The 19,350-nt window shown below is 44.5% G+C and overlaps 1 protein-coding gene across 2 annotated transcripts in view; it reads left to right on the top strand.

Moving 5' to 3' along the window:
• Nucleotides 1-19,350, top strand: part of gipc3 (GIPC PDZ domain containing family, member 3) — a 36,264-nt gene that overhangs the window by 12,873 nt on the left and 4,041 nt on the right. For both annotated transcript variants that reach the window (XM_014149793.2, XM_014149792.3), the window contains exons 4-5: nt 16,111-16,220; nt 18,619-18,700. In XM_014149793.2, coding sequence (XP_014005268.1) covers nt 16,111-16,220; nt 18,619-18,700 — 192 coding nt within the window. The remainder of the gene's footprint in view (nt 1-16,110; nt 16,221-18,618; nt 18,701-19,350) is intronic.

The following is a 19,350-nucleotide window of genomic DNA, read 5'->3' as shown; positions in this document are numbered from 1 at the left end:
AACCCTGTTCTTGGAGAGCTACCATCCTGTAGGGTTTCTCTCCAACCCTGTTCCTGGAGAGCTAACATCCTGTAGAGTTTCTCTCCAACCCTGTTCTTGGAGAGCTACCATCCTGTAGGGTTTCTCTCCAACCCTGTTCTTGGAGAGATACCATTCTGTAGGGTTTCTCTCCAACCCTGTTCCTGGAGAGCTACCATCCTGTAGGGTTTTTCTCCAACCCTGTTCTTGGAGAGCTACCATCCTGTAGGGTTTCTATCCAACCCTGTTCCTGGAGAGCTAGCATCCTGTAGGGTTTCTCTCCAACCCTGTTCTTGGAGAGCTACCATCCTGTAGGGTTTCTCTCCAACCCTGTTCCTGGAGAGATACCATCCTGTGGGTTTCTCTCCAACCTGTTCCTGAAAAACTAGCATCCTGTAGGGTTTCTCTCCAACCCTGTTCTTGGAGAGCTACCGTCCTGTAGGGTTTTTCTCCAACCCTGTTCTTGGAGAGCTACCATCCTGTAGGGTTCCTGGTCATGGAGAGATACCATCCTGTAGGGTTTCTCTCCAACCCTGTTCTTGGAGAGCTACCATCCTGTAGGGGTTCTCTCCAACCCTAATCTAGCACACCTGATTCTAATAATTAGCTGGTTGATAAACTGAATAAGGTTAGTTCCAACTGGGGTTGGATCTAAAACCTACAGAAGGGTAGTTTTCCAGGAACAGGGTTGGAGAGCCCTGCCAGCACCCTCCCCTGGTCAGAAAACAGATTTACAATCCCTCTGACATTCACCCTAGACCTGCTATCAGGAGGTTATGAACACTGAACTAAAATGTACCCCATGGATCTTGAAAAAACATACTTCACTTTTTAACTACATTTACTGATAAATGAGCTAATGGGAAAATGGTTTCATAATCATTCACAGGGGAAATGCCTCTGGAGCCAACACTTGATTGCAGTAAATGACTACTCCTTATCAACATCTGTCCAGAGAGGGAAAAAAACCCTGAAGCCATGCTATGACTTCCTGTGAACAATCAGTAACACTCAATTACTCTGTCAGAGTAAACACATCACATATCAAAGATAAAAATAGTTATGAAACATAATTACTGTAAGGTAAACTTGAACTTGTTGCAATGTGCAACTGTATTTATTTGTATGCCCATTGCTAAAATGCTGTGAGAAGTATGCCTAGTAATGCTGTATTTAGTCCTGAAATTAAAATGTTGGGATACATTTAGAGTGTTGGAGAGTGTACAGTGCATTCGGAAAGTATTCAGACCACTTGACTTAAAAAAAAAAAATTACGTTACAGCCTTATTTTTAAAAATGTTATATTATATTTAACCTTTATTTAACTAGGCAAGTCAGTTAAGAACAAATTCTTATTTACAATGACGGCCTACCAAAAGGCAAAGGCCTCCTAAATACAATATAAATATAGGACGAAACACACATCACAACAAGAGAGACAACACAACACTACATAAAGAGAGACCTAAGACAACATAGCAAGGCAGCAACACATGACAACAACATGGTAGCAACACAACATGGCAGCAGCACAACATGGTAGCAGCACAAAACATGGTACAAACATTATTGGGCACAGACAACAGGACAAAGGGCAAGAATGTAGAGACAACAATACATCCCGCGAAGCAGCCACAACTGTCAGTAAGAGTGTCCATGATTGAGTCTTTGAATGAAGAGATGGAGATAAAACTGTACAGTTTGAGTGTTTTTTGCAGATCGTTCCAGTCGCTAGCTGCAGCGAACTGAAAAGAGGAGCGACCCAGAGATGTGTGCTTTGGGAACCTTTAACAGAATGTGACTGGCAGAACTATTGTTGTATCTGGAGGATAAGGGCTGCAGTAGGTATCTCAGATGGGGGGAGTGAGGCCTAAGAGGGTTTTATAAATAAGCATCAACCAGTGGGTCTTGCGACAGGTATACAGAGATGACCAGTTTACAGAGAAGTATAGAGTGCATTGATGTGTCCTGTAAGGAGCATTGGTGGCAAATCTGATGGCCGAATGGTAAAGAACATCTAGGCGCTCGAGAGCACCCTTACCAGCCAATCTATAAATTACGTCTCCGTAATCTAGCATGGGTAGGATGGTCATCTGAATCAGGGTTAGTTTGGCAGCTGGGGTAAAAGAGGAGCGATTATGATAAAGGAAACCAAGTCTAGATGTAACCTTAGCCTGCAGCTTTGATATGTGCTGAGAGAAGGACAGTGTACCGTCTAGCCATACTCCCAAGTACTTGTATGAGGTGACTACCTCAAGCTCTAAACCCTCAGAGGTAGTAATCACACCTGTGGGGATAGGGGCATTCTTCTTACCAAACCACATGACTTATGTTTCGTGAGGTGTTCAGAACAAGGTTAAGGGCAAAGAAAGCGTGTTGGACACTAAGAAAGCTTAGTTGTATAGCGTTTTACTCAAAATCCGGAGAAGGGCCCCCTGAGTATAAGACTGTGCCATCTACATATAAATGGATGAGAGAGCTTCCTACTGCCTGTGCTATGTTGTTGATGTAAATTGAGAAGAGTGTGGGGCCTAGGAACAGATGGCTGAGCAGATGTTTTGACTTTATGCACTGCACTCTTTGAGAGAGGTAGTTAGCAAACCAGGCCAAAGGTCCCTCAGAGACACCAATACTCCTTAGCCGGGCCCACAAGAATGGAATGGTCTACTGTATCAAAAGCTTTGGCCAAGTCAATAAAAATAGCAGCACAACATTGCTTAGCCTGTTGGGGATAGGGGGCAGTATTTGCACGGCCGAATAAAAACGTACCCGATTTAATCTGGTTACTACTCCTGCCCAGTAACTAGAATATGCATATAATTGTTTGATTTGGATAGAAAACACCCTAATGTTTCTGAAACTGTTTGAATGGTGTCTGTGAGTATAACAGAACTCATTTGGCAGGCCAAAACCTGAGAAGATTCCAAACAGGAAGCGCTCTCTCTGACTATTTCTTGGCCTTCTTGATCATCTCTAACCAAAACAGGGGATCTCTGGCATTACGTGACATTTTCTAACGCTCCCATAGGCTCTCAGAAGGCGCCAGAACGATGAATGGTGGCTTTGCAGGCCATGGCTGAAAAACATTAGCGCATTTGGTAAGTGGTCGATCTGAGGACAATGAGACTGGAGGCGCGTGCACGAGCCGACACCATGTTTACTTTCTCTCTCTTTGAACGAAAACAACGACTCCCGGTCGGAATATTACCGCTTTTTTACGAGAAAAATAGCATAAAAATTGATTTTAAACAGCGTTTGACATGCTTCGAAGTACGGTAATGGAATATTTTGAAATTTGTTGTCACGAAACTCGTCGGGCGCATCACCCTTATTTACCCTTTGGATAGTGTCTTGAACGCACGAACAAAACGCCGCTATTTGGATATAACTATGGATTATTTGGAACCAAACCAACATTTGTTATTGAAGTAGAAGTCCTGGGAGTGCATTCTGACGAAGAACAGCAAAGGTAATCAAACTTTTCTAATAGTAAATCGGAGTTTGGTGAGTACCACACTTGGTGGGTGTCAAAATAGCTAGCCTGTGATGGCCGGGCTATCTACTCAGAATATTGCAAAATGTGCTTTCACCGAAAAGCTATTTTAAAATCGGACATAGCGAGTGCATAAAGGAGTTCTGTATCTATAATTCTTAAAATAATTGTTATGTTTTTTGTGAACGTTTATCGTGAGTAATTTAGTAAATTCACCGAAAGTGTTCGGTGGGAATGCTAGTCACATGCTAGTCACATGCTAATGTAAAAAGCTGTTTTTTGATATAAATATGAACTTGATTGAACAAAACATGCATGTATTGTATAACTAATGTCCTAGGATTGTCATCTGATGAAGATCATCAAAGGTTAGTGCTGCATTTAGCTGTGGTTTGGGTTTATGTGACATTATATGCTAGCTTGAAAAATGGGTGTCTGATTATTTCTGGCTGGGTACTCTGCTGACATAATCTAATGTTTTGCTTTCGTTGTAAAGCCTTTTTGAAATCGGACAGTGTGGTTAGATTAACGAGAGTCTTGTCTTTAAAATGGTGTAAAATAGTCATATGTTTGAGAAATTGAAGTAATAGCATTTCTAAGGTATTTGAATATCGCGCCATGGGATTACACTGGCTGTTGAGTAGGTGCGTCCCACTGGCCCAGAGAGGTTAGAAACAAGGGCAATGATGACATCATTGAGGACCTTTTAAGGCTGCAGTGACACATCCATAACCTGAGTGGAAACCAGATTGCATACCAGAGAGAATACTATAGACATCAAAAAAGCCTGTCAGTTGATTATTGACAAGTTTTTCCAACACTTTTGATAAACAGTGCAAAATAGAAATTGGCCTATAACAGTTAGGATCAGCTTGATCTCTCCCTTTAAATAAAAGACGCACCGTGGCTGCCTTCCAAGCAATGGGAACCTCCTCACAGAGGATCAAAAAGCACCTATCATCGCCAAGCCAATCTCCGGTTACAAAGGTCAGAGATAGGCTTGGCGTTGATAGGGGTAGCAACCTTAAAGAAGAAAGGTTCAACACCATCTGACCCAGATGTTTTTTTGGTGGTCAAGTTTAAGGAGCTCCTTTAGCACCTCGGACTCAGTGAATGCCTGCAGGGAGAGACTTTGTAGTGGGGAAGGAGAAAAAGAGGGAGGAGCATTGGGGTTAGTCGCATTAGAAGGGTTGGGAGATGAAGAAATGTTGGACGGGTAAGGAGGCATGGCTGAGTCAAATAGGAATCCTCAAACTATGGCCCTAAAGGGTTTAACCTGTCTGGGCTAGGGGGCAGTATTTTCACGGCCGGATGAAAAACGTACCCAATTTAAACAGGTTGCTACTCTGGCCCAGAAACTAGAATATGCATATTATTAGTATATTTGGATAGAAAACACTCTGAAGTTTCTAAAACTGTTTGAATGGTGTCTGTGAGTATAACAGAACTCATATGGCAGGCAAAAACCTGAGAAAAATCCAAGCAGGAAGTGGAAAGTCTGAGAATTGTAGTTCTTCTTTTGATTCTCTATCGAAGCTACAGTGTCTGTGGGGTGACATTGCACTTCCTAAGGCTTCCATTGGCTGTCTAAAGCCTTCAGAAAGTGGTTTGAGCATTCACCTGTCACTGGGCAGATAATAGGAGCTCAGTTTCTGAGTGGACTGCCTGGCAACAAAGGGATTGGATATGCGCGAGCACGCCGTTCCTTCTTTTTCTTCTTGAATTAATATGCTATTGTCCGGTTGGAATATTATCGCAATTTTACGTTAAAAATACCATAAAGATTGATTTTAAACAGCGTTTGACATGCTTCTAAGTACGGTAATGGAACATTTTGACTTTTTGTCTCTCGTTCCACGCTCGCGCGTTATGCCTTTGGATAAGTGATCTGTACGCACTAACAAAACGGACGTATTTGTACAAAAATATGGATTATTTCGAACAAAAACAAAATTTCTTGTGGAAGTAGCAGTACTGGGAGTGCATTCTGACGAAGGTCAGCAAAGGTAAGAGAATATTTCTAATACTAATTCTGAGTTTAGGTTGCCCCAAACTTGGCGGGTGTCTGAATAGCTCACCGTGATGGCTGAGCTATGTACTCAGAATATTGAAAAATGTGCTTTCTCTGTAAAGATTTTAAAGATATTAAAATCTGACACAGCGGTTGCATCCAGGGGTAGTCTATCTATAATTCTTTAAATAATTGTTAGATATTTTGTCAACGTTTATGATGAGTATTTTTGTAAATTGATGTGCACATTCACCGGACGTTTTGGTGGGAATACATTTTCTGAACATCACGCGCCAATGTAAAATGCTGTTTTTGGATATAAATATGAACTTTATCGAACAAAACATACATGTATTGTGTAACATAATGTCCTAGGAGTGTCATCTGATGAAGATCGTCAAAGGTTAGTGCTTCATTTAGCTGTGTTTTGGGTTTTATTGACACATGTCCTTGCTTGGAAAATGGATGTGTGATTATTTTTGTCTATGTACTCTCCTAACATAATCTAATGTTTTGCTTTCGCTGTAAAGCCTTTTTGAAATCGGACAATGTGGTTACATCAAGGAGAAGTGGCCCTGTGTGGCTCAGTTGGTAAAGCATGGTGTTTGCAACGCCAGGGTTGTGGGGTCGATTCCCACGGGGGACCAGTACGGAAAAAAATTGATGAAATGTATGTCTTCCCTACTGTAAGTCGCTCTGGAAAAAAATGTCTGCTAAATGACTAAAATGAAAAAAAATGTAAGGGTATCTTTAAAATGGTGTAAAATAGTTGTATGTTTGAGAAAGTTGAATTATGACATTTTGTTGTTTTTGAATTTGCCGCCCTGATATTTCACTGGCTGTGTCCTGCAGGTGGGACGCTAGCGTCCCACGTAGCCCATAGAAGTTAACAAAGATAAACCAAAACATTTCATTTCTAGCTCGAACCTAAAAATATCTTGATAGTGACACCCTAAAGACTCTGTCAGGTGCGCTAGTCCAGTGTCACTTTGATTATGCTTGCACATCATGGTTCATCAGCATCCCCTAACATCTAAAGAATAAGCTACAGACCAGCCAAAAAACAACTATTTATCTTGCAGGTGCACTTGACCAAATGCACTTGATCAAATGACCCCACCATGGTTGATAAACTGTTAGGTTCTAAATAAACTGAATTAAAAACTCACGGACAACTAGTAAATCTCAAACCAAGTTTATTCACCCACTGGGTCACACAGCTGTATAAGACAAAAACACATTTACGCAAGCACTGGTATTTAAACCGTCCTCCTATGCTGAGTCTCCTCCTTACACATCTGGACAGCCAATACATCTCTGTTGCTAAGCAGGAAGTTAAGTGATATGGGTAATAAACTGTTCCTTCATGTGACCTGACCTGACCTCGACCCCCATTCCTAAACAGCATGGAAAATTCCAGAAAAGGATGTCATGGCTTTAGAAGCTTCTGTTAGGCTAATTGACATCATTTGAGTAAATTGGAGGTGTACCTGTGGATGTATTTCAAGGCCTACCTTCAAACTCAGTGCCTCTTTGCTTGACATCATGGGAAAATCAAAAGAAATCAGCCAAGACACCAGAAAAAATTGTAGACCTTCACAAGTCTGGTTCATCCTTGGGAGCAATTTCCAAATGCCTTAAGGTACCACGTTCATCTGTAAAAACAATAGTACGCAAGTATAAACACCATGGGACCACGCAACCGTCATACCGCTCAGGAAGGAGACGCTTTCTGTCTCCTACAGATGAACGGACTTTGATGCGAAAAGTGCAAATCAATCCCAGAACAACAGCAAAGGACTTCCTCCAGCAAAGGATGCTGGAGGAAACAGGTACAAAAGTATCTATATCCACAGTAGAACGAGTACTATATCGACATAACCTGAAAGGCCGCTCAGCAAGGAAGAAGCCACTGCTCCAAAACTGCCACCATTAAAAAGCCAGACTACGGTTTGCAACTGCACATTGGGAAAAATATCGTATTTTTTGGAGAAATGTGGCCAAACAGTTTCTGTAATATAATAATGACCATCGCTATGTTTGGAAGAAAAAGGGGGAGGCTTGCAAGCTGAAGAACACCATCCCAACTGTGAAGCACGGGGGTGGCAGCATCATGTTGTGGGGGTGCTTTGCTACAGGAGGGACTGGTGCGCTTCACAAAATAGATGGCATCATGAGGGAGGAAAATTATATGGATATATTGAAGCAGCAACTCAAGACATCAGTCAGGAAGTTTAAGCTTGGTCGCAAATGGGTCTTCCAAATGGACAATAACCCCAAGCATACTTCCAAAGTTGTGGCAAAATGGCTTAAGGACAACCAAGTCAAGGTATGAGGCAGCATCATGTTGTGGTCGTGCTTTGCTGCAGGAGGGACTGGTGCCCTTCTCAAAACAGATGGCATCATGAGGGATGAAAAGTCAAGGTAGGTGGCAGCATCATATTGTGGCCATCAAAAAACCCTGACCTCAATCCTATAGAAAATTTGTGGGCATAACTGAAAAGCGTGTACAAGCAAGGAGGCCTACAAACCTGACTCAGTTACACCAGCTCTGTCAGAAGGAATGGGCCAAAATTCACCCAACTTATTGTGGGAAGCTTGTAGAAGGCTACCCGAAACGTTTGACCCAAGTTAAACAATTTAAAGACAATGCTACCAAATATTAGTTGAGTATATGTAAACTTCTGACCCATGTGATGAAAGAAATAAAAGCTAAAAATAAATCATTCTCTCTACTATTATTCTGACATTTCACATTCTTAAAATAAAGTGTTGATCCTAACTGACCTAAAACAGGGAATTTTTACTAGGATTAAATGTCAGGAATTGTGAAAAACTGATTTTTAATTGGCTAAGGTGTATGTAAACTTCCGACTTCAACTGTACATTCCTCCTACAGATAACCATTAACTTCTGGTGTCGCAAGTATTTCAAATTACAACCCAACAACTGAAACCAGACTGTGGTCCTTCTCCTCTCCATACCTCCATACCATAACTCCATACCTAATGTGACACCCTGATCTGTTTCACCTGTCTTTGTGCTTGTCTCCACCCCCCTCCAGGTGTCGCCCATCTTCCCCCATTATACCCAGTGCATTTATACCTGTGTTGTCTGCTGCCAGTTCGTCTTGTCTCGTCAAGCCTACCAGCGTGTTTTTTCCGTGCTCCTGTTTTTCCTAGTCTCTGTTTTCTAGCCCTCACTGTTCCGACCTATTTCTGCCTGCCCTGACACTAAGCCCGCCTGTTTGACCATTCAGCCTCCCCTGACCTCGAGCCTGCCTGCCGCACTGTACTTTTCGGACTCTGACCTGGTTAATAATGAACTTCTGCCTGTCCTTGACCTACCTGTTGCCTGCCCTTTGTATTTGAATAAATATCAGAGACTCAAACCATCTGCCTCCTGTGTCTGCATCTGGGTCTTGCCCTGTGTCGTTATAGTACGAACTGGACATGACTGACCCAGCAGACTCGGACTGGCTCCACAATGCTGTCTCCCTGCAGGGAGCCACCATTGAAAAGCATGAGGAGCTACTTCAGAATCTTATGGAAGGTCTCCATACCCTGGCGGGATGCCATGACCAGGATTTCAAAACGTTACTGGAGCAATTACTTGGAATATCTATCAGGCAGCGTGGCACAACGGAGACCTCCCGGACGCTCAGTAATCCTCCTGCCAGTAATGATTTTGTGCAGCCTACCCCGGCTTTCTGAGAACCCCACTTACCTCCTCCTGAGCGCTCTGTTGGGGACCCTGGAACCTACCGGGCGTTTCTTTCCCAGTGCTCCCTCATCTTTGAGCTGCAGCCCTCTTCGTTCTTATAGCGCTAATGTCTGGTAAAACGCCCTCCTGGGCTATGGTGGTTTGGGGGCAACAATCTGCCATTTGCCTTTGTTTGGAGGATTTCATGGCGACGGTGAGGAAGGTATTCTATTCTTCGGTGTCCGGGAGAGAGGCTTCCCGAAAGCTACTTTGATTACGTCAAGAACCCCGTAGTGTGGCAGACTATGCGGTAGACTTTTGCACGTTGGCCGCCGAGAGTGCCTGGAACCCGGAGTCTCTCTTCAATACTTTTCTTCATGGACTATCAGAGGAGATTAAAGACGAGCTCGCTGCTCAGGAGTTACCCCTATACCTCGACTCCCTCATAGCCTAAACTATAAGAACCCCGGAAGTCCCCGACGCCTGCATTTCCGAGAGGATCCGAAGTCACCTGAGTCCCCTCGGGAATCATCGGGAACGGGCGACTCGTTTTCTACTGTGCCTATGCAACAGGGCAGAGCTAGATTGTCGCTTCAGGAACGATTGCATAGGCTTAACTCCAACAGTTGCCTGTATTGTGGTGCTACAGGGCATTACAAATCCACATGTCCAGTCAAAGACCAGACTCATCAGTTTGGTGCGAGTACTATGGTGGGCATACTGGGAGTTTTCCAACTCCCATTACTCGTACTGTTATCCTGCTGTGGGGTGACCAGTCTAAATCTCTCCGGGTGCTCATTGACTGGGGCTGATGAGAGTTTTATGGATGCAAATCTGGTATCGGAGCTGGGTATCTCCACACAACTCCTCTCCGTTCCCATGGACGCCAGAGCACTGGACGGAATGCACCATTGGCAGGTTCAATCATAATACGGTGCCCATTAACCTGCGTGTGTCGGGCAATCACAGTGAGTCCATACAGCTTCTTCTCATTGAATCTCCCCATGTTCCTGTTTTGGGATTTTCATGGCTCCAGAGGCTCAACCCCGTTATTGACTGGACCACTGGTTCTATCCTGGGTTGGAGCCCGTTCTGCCACTCACATTGCCTTAAAGCGGCGCAGCCTGCCACGGGATGTCCTCCTGTGGGCTCTGGTAAAGCCTCGGAGTACCAGGACCTCCTGGAGGTTTTCATCAAGGCACGCACCACCTCCCTCCAACCGCACTGTCCCTACGATTGCGCTATTGATCTCCTCCCGGGCACATGGGTGGCTATATTCCCTGTCTGGCCCGGAGACCAAGGCCATAGAGGAGTACATTGAGGACTCTCTGTCTGCTGGGAGCATTTGCCCTTTTCCCTCCCCTGCCGGCAAGGGATTCTTCTTTGTGGAAAAAAAGGACAAGACCCTGCATCCATGTATTGACTATTGGGGCCCCAATGACATCACAGTTAAGAATCGTTACTTCTCTCCTCGGCTATCGAACCTCTCCAGGGGGCAACCATCTTTTCCAAGTTGGACTTTCGGAATGCCTACCACCTAGTTTGGATACACGAAGGAGACAAGTGGAAGATGGCACTATGAGTACCTGGTCATGCTGTTTGGACTCACCAGTGTTCCAGGCCCTGGTCAACGATGTGCTCCGTGACATGTTGAATCAATTTGTGTTTGTCTACCTCAACGACATTTTTGTTTTCTTCTCAGGAACACGTCCTCCATGCCTGACAAGTCCTTCAGCACCTCCTAGAGAACCAGTTGTTCATGAAAGCAGAGAAGTGCGAATTCCACCGCTCCACTATCTCCTTTCTGGCATACGTTATCGCTGAAGGGAATGTTCAGATGGATCGTGAAAATGATAGCGGTGATGGATTGGCCCCAACTCACATCCAGATTGCAGCTGCAAAGGTACCTAGGATTTGCTAATGTCTACCGGCGCTTCATTCGGAGCTACAGCACCCTGGCGGCTCCCCTCTGCACTCACCTCTCCCAAGGTGCCATTCACATGTTCCCCAGCTGTTGACAGGGTGTTTTTGGACCTTAAGCATCAGTTTACTACAGCCCCCATCCTCATCCATCCGGACCCGTCCCGTCAGTTCATGGTTGATGTCGACGCTTCTGATGTTGGAGTGGGGGCCGTCCTCTCCCAGCGGTCTGCCCAGGACCAAAATCTGCATCCCTGTGCCTTCCTGTCCTATCGTCTCAACCCTGCTGAGAGAAACTACGACGTAGGAAATTGGGAACTTCTGGAGGGTCGAGATTACATTTTTTTATTTTACCTTTATTTAACTAGGCAAGTCAGTTAAGAACAAATTCTTATTTTCAATGAGGGCCTAGGAACAGTGGGTTAACTGCCTTGTTCAGGGGCAGAACGACAGATTTGTACCTTGTCACCTCAGGGATTCAAACTTGCAACCTTTCGGTTACTAGTCCAACACGCTGGCTGGAAGGGGCGGAACATCCATTTTTGGTGTGGACCGACCATAAGAATTTAGAATATCTCTGCACCGCCAAGCGCCTTAACTCTAGACAGGCCAGTGGGGCTCTGTTATTCACCAGGTTCAACGTCACCATCTCTTACAGCCCAGGGTCCAAGAATGTGAAGCCGGACGCTCTCTCTCACCTGTATAGTTCCGCTGCCACACCTTCTGACTCTGAGACCATCCTCCCTACCTCATGTCTTGCTGCTACAGTTGTCTGATGTATCGAGAGCCTGATTCGCAAGGCACGATGTTCCTAGCCGGACCCTGGATAATCGGATGTTTGTCCCTGATTGGGCCCGGTCTCAGGTCCTGGAATGGGCTCATTCCTCCAAGCTCACCTGCCATCCGTGCTCCCGTCGAACGCTGGCCTTCCTCCGACAACGCTTCTGGTGGACCACTATGGTTCCTGACGTCTCAGCATTCGTTGCCACATGCAGTGTGTGCTCAGAATAAGACTCTGCGGCAAGCTCCGGCTGGCCTCCTTCAGTCACTTCCTGTTCCTCATCGCTCCTGGTCCCATATATCCCTGGATTTTGTCACTGAGCTTCCTCCATCTGACGGCAGCACCACTATCTTGACAGTAGTGGATAGGTTCTCTAAAGCCGCCCATTTGGGTTTCATCCCCTGTCCAACGGCCAGTCTTAGCATGCCAATCAAGACCTGGAGACGATGCTTAGGTGCCTCATCTCGACCAACCCCACCACCTGGAGCTGGCAACTTGTGTGGGTGGAGTACAACCAGAACAATCTTCCATGCTCGGCCACTGGGCTCTCGCCCTTCGAGTGCTCCATGGAGTATCAGCCCCCGCTCTTCCCAGAGCAAGAAGAGGTCAAAATATCCTCGGCCCATATGTTCGTCCGCCGCTGTCGGCGTACCTGGAATAGCGCTCGGTCTGCTCTTCTCAAGACCACCTCCAGGTATCGTCGACAAGCGGACCACCACCGGACTCCGGCTCCCTGCCGGCTGTCTACGCGAAACCTGCCCCTCCGGGTTGGAGTCCCGTAAACTTTCCCCCTGTTTTATTATTTATTTCCCCATCTCTAAAGTCCTTAGTCCCACTCCTGTTTGTCTTCTGTTGCTCGTATCTTCCGTATACATCCCACTTCATGTACCCTTGCCTCACAGCCCTTTGTCTCCTGTTTCCAGGCCAACCCCTCCTCCCCGTCTCATTGACGGCCTTCCGGCGTATACGGTGAGACGCCTCCTGAGTGTTCGACCTCGGGGTAGAGGTTTCTAGTACCTGGTTGACTGGGAGGGTAATGGCCCGGAGGAGAGGTGCTGGGTCCCAGCTAAGGACATCCTGGACCTGGCCCTCATCGACTTTCACCGCCAGCATCCCTGTCAACCAGGTATGCGCCCAGGTAGGACGCCAGGTGGCGCCCCTGGGGGGGAGTACTGTCACACCCTGATCTGTTTCACCTGTCTTTGTGCTTGTCTCTACCCCCCTCCAGGTGTCGCCCATCTTCCCCCTTTATCCCCAGTGCATTTATACCTGTGTCTGTTGCCAGTTTGTCTTGTCTCGTCAAGCCTACCAGTGTGTTTTTTCCCATGTTCCTGTTTTTCCTAGTCTCTGTTTTCTAGCCCTCCCTGTTCCGACCTTTTCTGCAAGTCCTGACGCTAAACCCGCCTGCCTGACCATTCAGCCTGCCCTGACCTCGCGCCTGCCCTGTACCTTTCGGACTCTGACCTGATTAATGAACTTCTGCCTGTCCTCGACCTGCCTATTGCCTGTCCCTTGTATTTTAATAAATATCAGAGACTCTAACCATCTGCCTCCTGTGTCTGCATCTGGGACTTGGCCTGTGTCGTTATAACCTAGCATCTAACAATATCATGTTCTGACAGATTGTAAACTCTCTGCATTACCCTCTCTCCCTCAGTAACATGAATAAGGATATTTCAAGTTTAGAACCCATCAAAACTAAGCAAACATGGATCCATGCACATCATATGAGGCTGCCAGTAAAATGTTTCCATTGTCTGTGGCAGTAAATGAGGGCTGTTAATAATTGAAGAGCCTTTACTTACCATTATAACATCGGCTAAATGGATGGTTGACTATGATGGATTATGTTTCATGCTTTATTACACTGCTGAGTGCACTCAGAACACCTCAGAGGACACATGAACTTAATCTGGTCATTTGTTGATTGATATGGAAAACAGTGATGCGAGGTCTGTGGCTAGGTAGGCCAGAGGTAAACTGTTACTGGAAAATATATGGAAATTCTTGTCAAAGATATGGATAAACTCTCTTACACTGATATAGCCCGTTACCTAACTTGTGAACAGTATGCTACATGGATAACTAAGTGTGGAATAGACTTTAAAGCTAACAATTTATGGTCAGCTGACATGACTTGTCAAAAAGTCAGCCTTTGTCCACCTTTGCTATAGTCTCTCTCATTCCACGATGTTGTATACAGATCTGGACAAAAACAATTGTGTCTGCCTTGTTTTGTTGACCAGAGTCACAACAGACAGGATGTGTGTGGTGCCTTGTTTTGCTGACCGGAATCATAACAGACAGGATGTGTGCGCCTTGTTTTGATGACCAGAGTCATAACAGACAGGAAGGAGCAAAGCAGGAAACTCTGATTAATTTCATATTACCCACAGCATTTCTCATAGAATCAGAGCAATTGTTCACCACCCAACACATGGACATCCTCACAGGTTACGCTGATCAGGGCGTTGGCGTTGTCATGTCAACTGGATCTAAGCTGGGAGAGATATTTTTGTGCTCATGAGAATTGTTGCGTGTACAGTTGAAGTCGGAAGTTTACATTCACTTAGGTTGGAGTCATTAAAACTAGTTTTTCAACCACTCCACAAATTTCTTGTTAACAAACTATAGTTTTGGCAAGTCGGTTAGGACATCAACTTTGTGCATGACACAAGTCATTTTTCCAACAATTGTTTACAAACAGATTATTTCACTTATAATTCACTTTATCACAATTCCAGTGGGTCAGAAGTTTACATACACTAAGTTGACTGTGCCTTTAAACAGCATGGAAAATTTCAGAAAATGATGTTATGGCTTTAGAAGCTTCTAATTGACATAATTTGAGTCAATTGGTGGTGTACCTGTGGATGTATTTCAAGGCCTACCTTCAAACTCAGTGCCTCTTTGCTTGACATCATGGGAAAATCAAAAGACATCAGCCAAAACCTCAGAAAAAAATTGTAGACCTCCACAAGTCTGGTTCATCCTTGGGAGCAATTTCCAAATGCCTGAAGGCACCACATTCATCTGTACAAACAATAGTACGCAAGTATAAACACCATGGGACCATGCAGCCGTCATACCGCTCAGGAAGGAGACGCGTTCTGTCTCCTAGAGATGAACGGACTTTGGTGCGAAAAGTGCGAATCAATCCCAGAACAACAGCAAAGGACCTTGTGAAGATGCTGGAGGAAACAGGTACAAAAGTATCTATATCCACAGTAAAACGAGTACTATATCGACATAACCTGAAAGGCCGCTCAGCAAGGAAGAAGCCAGTGCTCCAAAACTGCCACAAAAAAAGCATGGGGACAAAGATTGTACTTTTTGGAGAAATGTCCTCTGGTCTGATGAAACAAAAATAGAACTGTTTGGCCATAATGACCATCATTATGTTTGGAGGGAAAAGGGGGAGGCTTGCAACCCGAAGAACACCATCCCAACTGTGAAGCACAGGGGTGGCAGCATCATGTTGTGGGGGTGCTTTGCTGCAGGAGGGACTGGTGCACTTCACAAAATAGATGGCATCATGAGGGAGGAAAATGATGTGGATATATTGAAGCAACATCTCAAGACATCAGTCAGGAAGTTAAAGCTTGGTCGCAAATGGGTCTTCCAAATGGACAATGATGACAAGCATACTTCCAAAGTTGTGGCAAAATGGCTTAAGGACAACCAAGTCAAGGTATTGGAGTGGTCATCACAAAGCCCTGACCTCAATCCTATAGAAGATTTGTGGGCATAGCTGAAAAAGTGGTTGCGAGGAAGGAGGCCTACAAACCTGAATCAGTTACACCAGCTCTGTCTGGAGGAATGGACCAAAATTCACCCCACTTATTATGGGAAGCTTGTGGAAGGCTATCAGAAATGTTTGACCCAAGTTAAACAATTTGAAGGCAATGCTACCAAATACTAATTGAATTTATGTAAACTTCTGACCCACTGGGAATGTGATGAAAGAAATAAAAGCTGAAATAAATCATTCTCTCTACTACATTTCACATTCTTAAAATAAACTGTTGATCCTAACTGACCTAAGACAGGGAATTTTTACTAGGATTAAATGTCAGGAATTGTGAAAAACGGAGTTTAAATGTATTTGGCTAATGTGTATGTAAACTTCCGACTTCAACTGTATGTGTGTGTACTTGTGCGTGTGTGCGTTTGTGCATGTGTCAGATATGATCGGCATGAGGACCAGGGCACCCAAGTCGAGTGAGGGTAAGATGGTGAATGGGAAGGAGACCCTGCGTCTGCGCTCCAAGGGGTCAGCTACAGTCCAGGAAGTGGTGAGTTTCAATTCACACGTTCCACTGGCCAATGACCTTCTCTGTGACCGACTGGCCACCCCAGAGCAGCTTACGCACCCAGACATTCACAAACACACATGCACACAATGTCAACTCCAAACACACACACACACACACACACACACACACACACACACACACACACACACACACACACACACACACACACCCTGGTGGTGGTCTAACTCTGTCGAATTCTTATCACAACAGTTTTGGCACACACATATTTATTTAACTAGGCAAGTCAGTTAAGAACAAATTCTTATTTACAATGACAGCCTACACCGGCCGAACCCGGACAACGCTGGGCCAATTGTACACCGTCCTATGGGACTCCTAATCATAGCCGGTTGTGATACAGCCTGGATTCAAACCAGGGTGTCTGTAGGGACACCTTTAGCACTGAGATGCAGTGTCTTAGACCGCTGCACCACTCGGGAGCCCTACTTGTGTGCGCGGGTGTGGATGTGTGTGTTTGTGTGCCCCCCCCCGTGTGAGCATGTAGTGGGGTGACACCCCCCAATCCTTTTGTTGACCCCACTATCAGTTAATGTTCTAGATTGTAACTCTAATTTACAGAACACAGCCAACAAGCTGTCAGGGTCAGTGGAGGCTGATGAACCTAAAAACCAAGGCTTGTCCAGAGTTAGAGTATTGCTAGATATAAAAAAGCCTAATACGTTTTCTGTACAGTATATGGTGAAATCACTGACACCACATACTATTCACAGACTATACACAATATATAATAGGGGTACGGAAAATGTATCTATTCAACACAAAATACTAAATACATCCCAACCTGTTATGATCGTATATCGAGACGTTTCATTTACCAGCCATGGGTCTGTAGCAGTGGGGGCTCCTCAGAGGAGGAAGGGGAGGACCATCTTTATAAGTGTATTTCATAAAATTTTAAATAGTAAAATATTTAAGTTATCCTTTGAAAATAAAACTATACTAAATATATTCACGTCACCAAAAAATGTATTAAAACACTGTCGAGTAGAGTATGCCAGAAGGCTAAACTAAAAACCTAGCCTCTATAAAATAAAAAGATGGGGGAGCCGCAAAAGTACTTCTGTGCTTCTGGGTGTTTATTTACATAGTGAATCCGGAAGAAAAACAACAGTACTGCCATCAAAAGTATTCATTATGGGGACAGCTGAAAACAATGCTGCCCCACCAACAGCTCAATCCAAAATGGCCCCCCCTTTGAACTGAGAGGCTCCTTTTCTAGGGGAAGCCCCTCCCATCAGAACATACCAAACACTAATTAATTAAGCAATTACCATCATCAAAGCCTACATTTTCCACTCAGCTAAACATCATGCATTATATTCATTGCACCTTTGCAATCCGTTTCTCATAATACAATATAACAATATAATACATTTACAATATCCCATCCCTACTGACATGGTGTCTTCCAATATGCCCACTGTTTTGCAATGCAATATTGCAAAACAGTAGCCTCAGCAGCACTCTGTAGGGTAGCACCATGGTGTAGCCGGAGGACAGCTAGCTTCCATCCTCCTCTGGGTACATTGACTTCAATATAAAACCTAGGAGGCTCATGGCTCTCATCCCCTTCCATAGACTTACACAGTAATTATGACAACTTCCAGAGGACGTCCTCCAACCTATCAGAGCTCTTGCAGCATGAACTGATATGTTGTCCACCCGATCAAAGGATCAGAGAATGAATCTAGTACTGAAAGCACAAGCTACAGCTTGCTAGCACTGCAGTGCATAAAATGTGTTGAGTAGTTGACTCAAAGAGAAAGACAATAGTTTAACAGTTTTGAACAAATTAATTTATTCAAAATTGAAGGTGAAGCAAGAGAGAGATTTAATTTGTTGCCACTGGGGCCCACCAGTGTAACTGCTAAACTGCTTGCTGCTGACTGTACACTGTGCTGCACAATTGTAATGGGTTTACTAACACGTTAGTTCTAGTAGCTATGTTAACTATGACTGACAAATTATGAAGGCTGTGTGTAGTGGTTAGCGGTCATGATATGAAGTTATTGATGTTACATTGAACTGGGTGAATGGAATATGAATGACAGTCATCCAATATGCTGTAATAGAAAAAAGTCCATGTTCATATTTTTTTTTTTTTATCATCCTCCCTCATCTTAAACGGCACCAACCGCCACTGGTCTGTAGTACACTTATGACAGTACATACATACCGAACACGTATGTACTGGTGGGCGACATACCTTTGACTTTTTTACAGGCAGAGGCCTGGCATGCGAGTGTAATGACTGTCTAGTGTCGATGTGCCAGTAATAATCTTGTAACTGTAGCATGATGTACTGCAGTACCCTTAAAATGCAGTTACCTAAACACACGTGCCTTCTCCCCACCAGCCGAATGAGTTTGAGGAGAGAGCCACCAAGAAAGTGGATGATCTACTGGAGAGCTACATGGGTATTCGAGACCTCGACTTAGGTAAGATGGCTGCTCATCTGAGACCGCCAGTTAGGTAAGATGGCTGCTCATCTGAGACCTCCAGTTAGGTATAATGGCTGCTCATCTGAGACCTCCAGTTGGGTAAGATGGCTGCTCACCTTCTTAAGAAAACAGAATTAGCTATAACCTTATAAGCCATTGACCTCGGGATTCGGGTTAGGGTTAAAGTTGGTCAAAATGGCCAAAGCAAAGATCTAGGGTCAGATTTGGGTTTTCGATTCTATTTGTGAACTATACATATGTAGGATCTTAATTTGATCACTCTTTAATTTTGCTAAGAATTTTCCTGCAATGCAGGACATGCAGAGGAGCTTTGTCATTTAGAGAAATTCACTGAAAACCCACACTAGCACACGATTATATGAACAATATTGCACTTTTCATGTAGCCTACTTTAAATGTTCAAATCCTGTTTTTGATGTGACAATATAAATAAAATTAAGATGCTACAGCTGTACGATGAAGTCTACAACTGCAATGGGAAAAACTCACCACAGTTGAAAGGAGACGGTTTTAGGCACATCCAACTTTCTCCAGCACAGATGCTGGAGAAAAATGTGAGCCGCTAAGCAACTAAAGGGACAATCTCCGCTCACTATTTACTGCTCCCACAAGATATTGTCATAAAT

This window comes from Salmo salar, chromosome 16 (assembly GCF_965601325.2).
Source record: "Salmo salar chromosome 16, fSalSal1, whole genome shotgun sequence".
In the NCBI taxonomy this organism is placed as follows: Eukaryota; Metazoa; Chordata; class Actinopteri; order Salmoniformes; family Salmonidae; genus Salmo; species Salmo salar.
The sequence above is the reverse complement of the archived record's forward strand: the minus strand, read 5'-3'. Positions and strand labels throughout refer to the sequence as shown.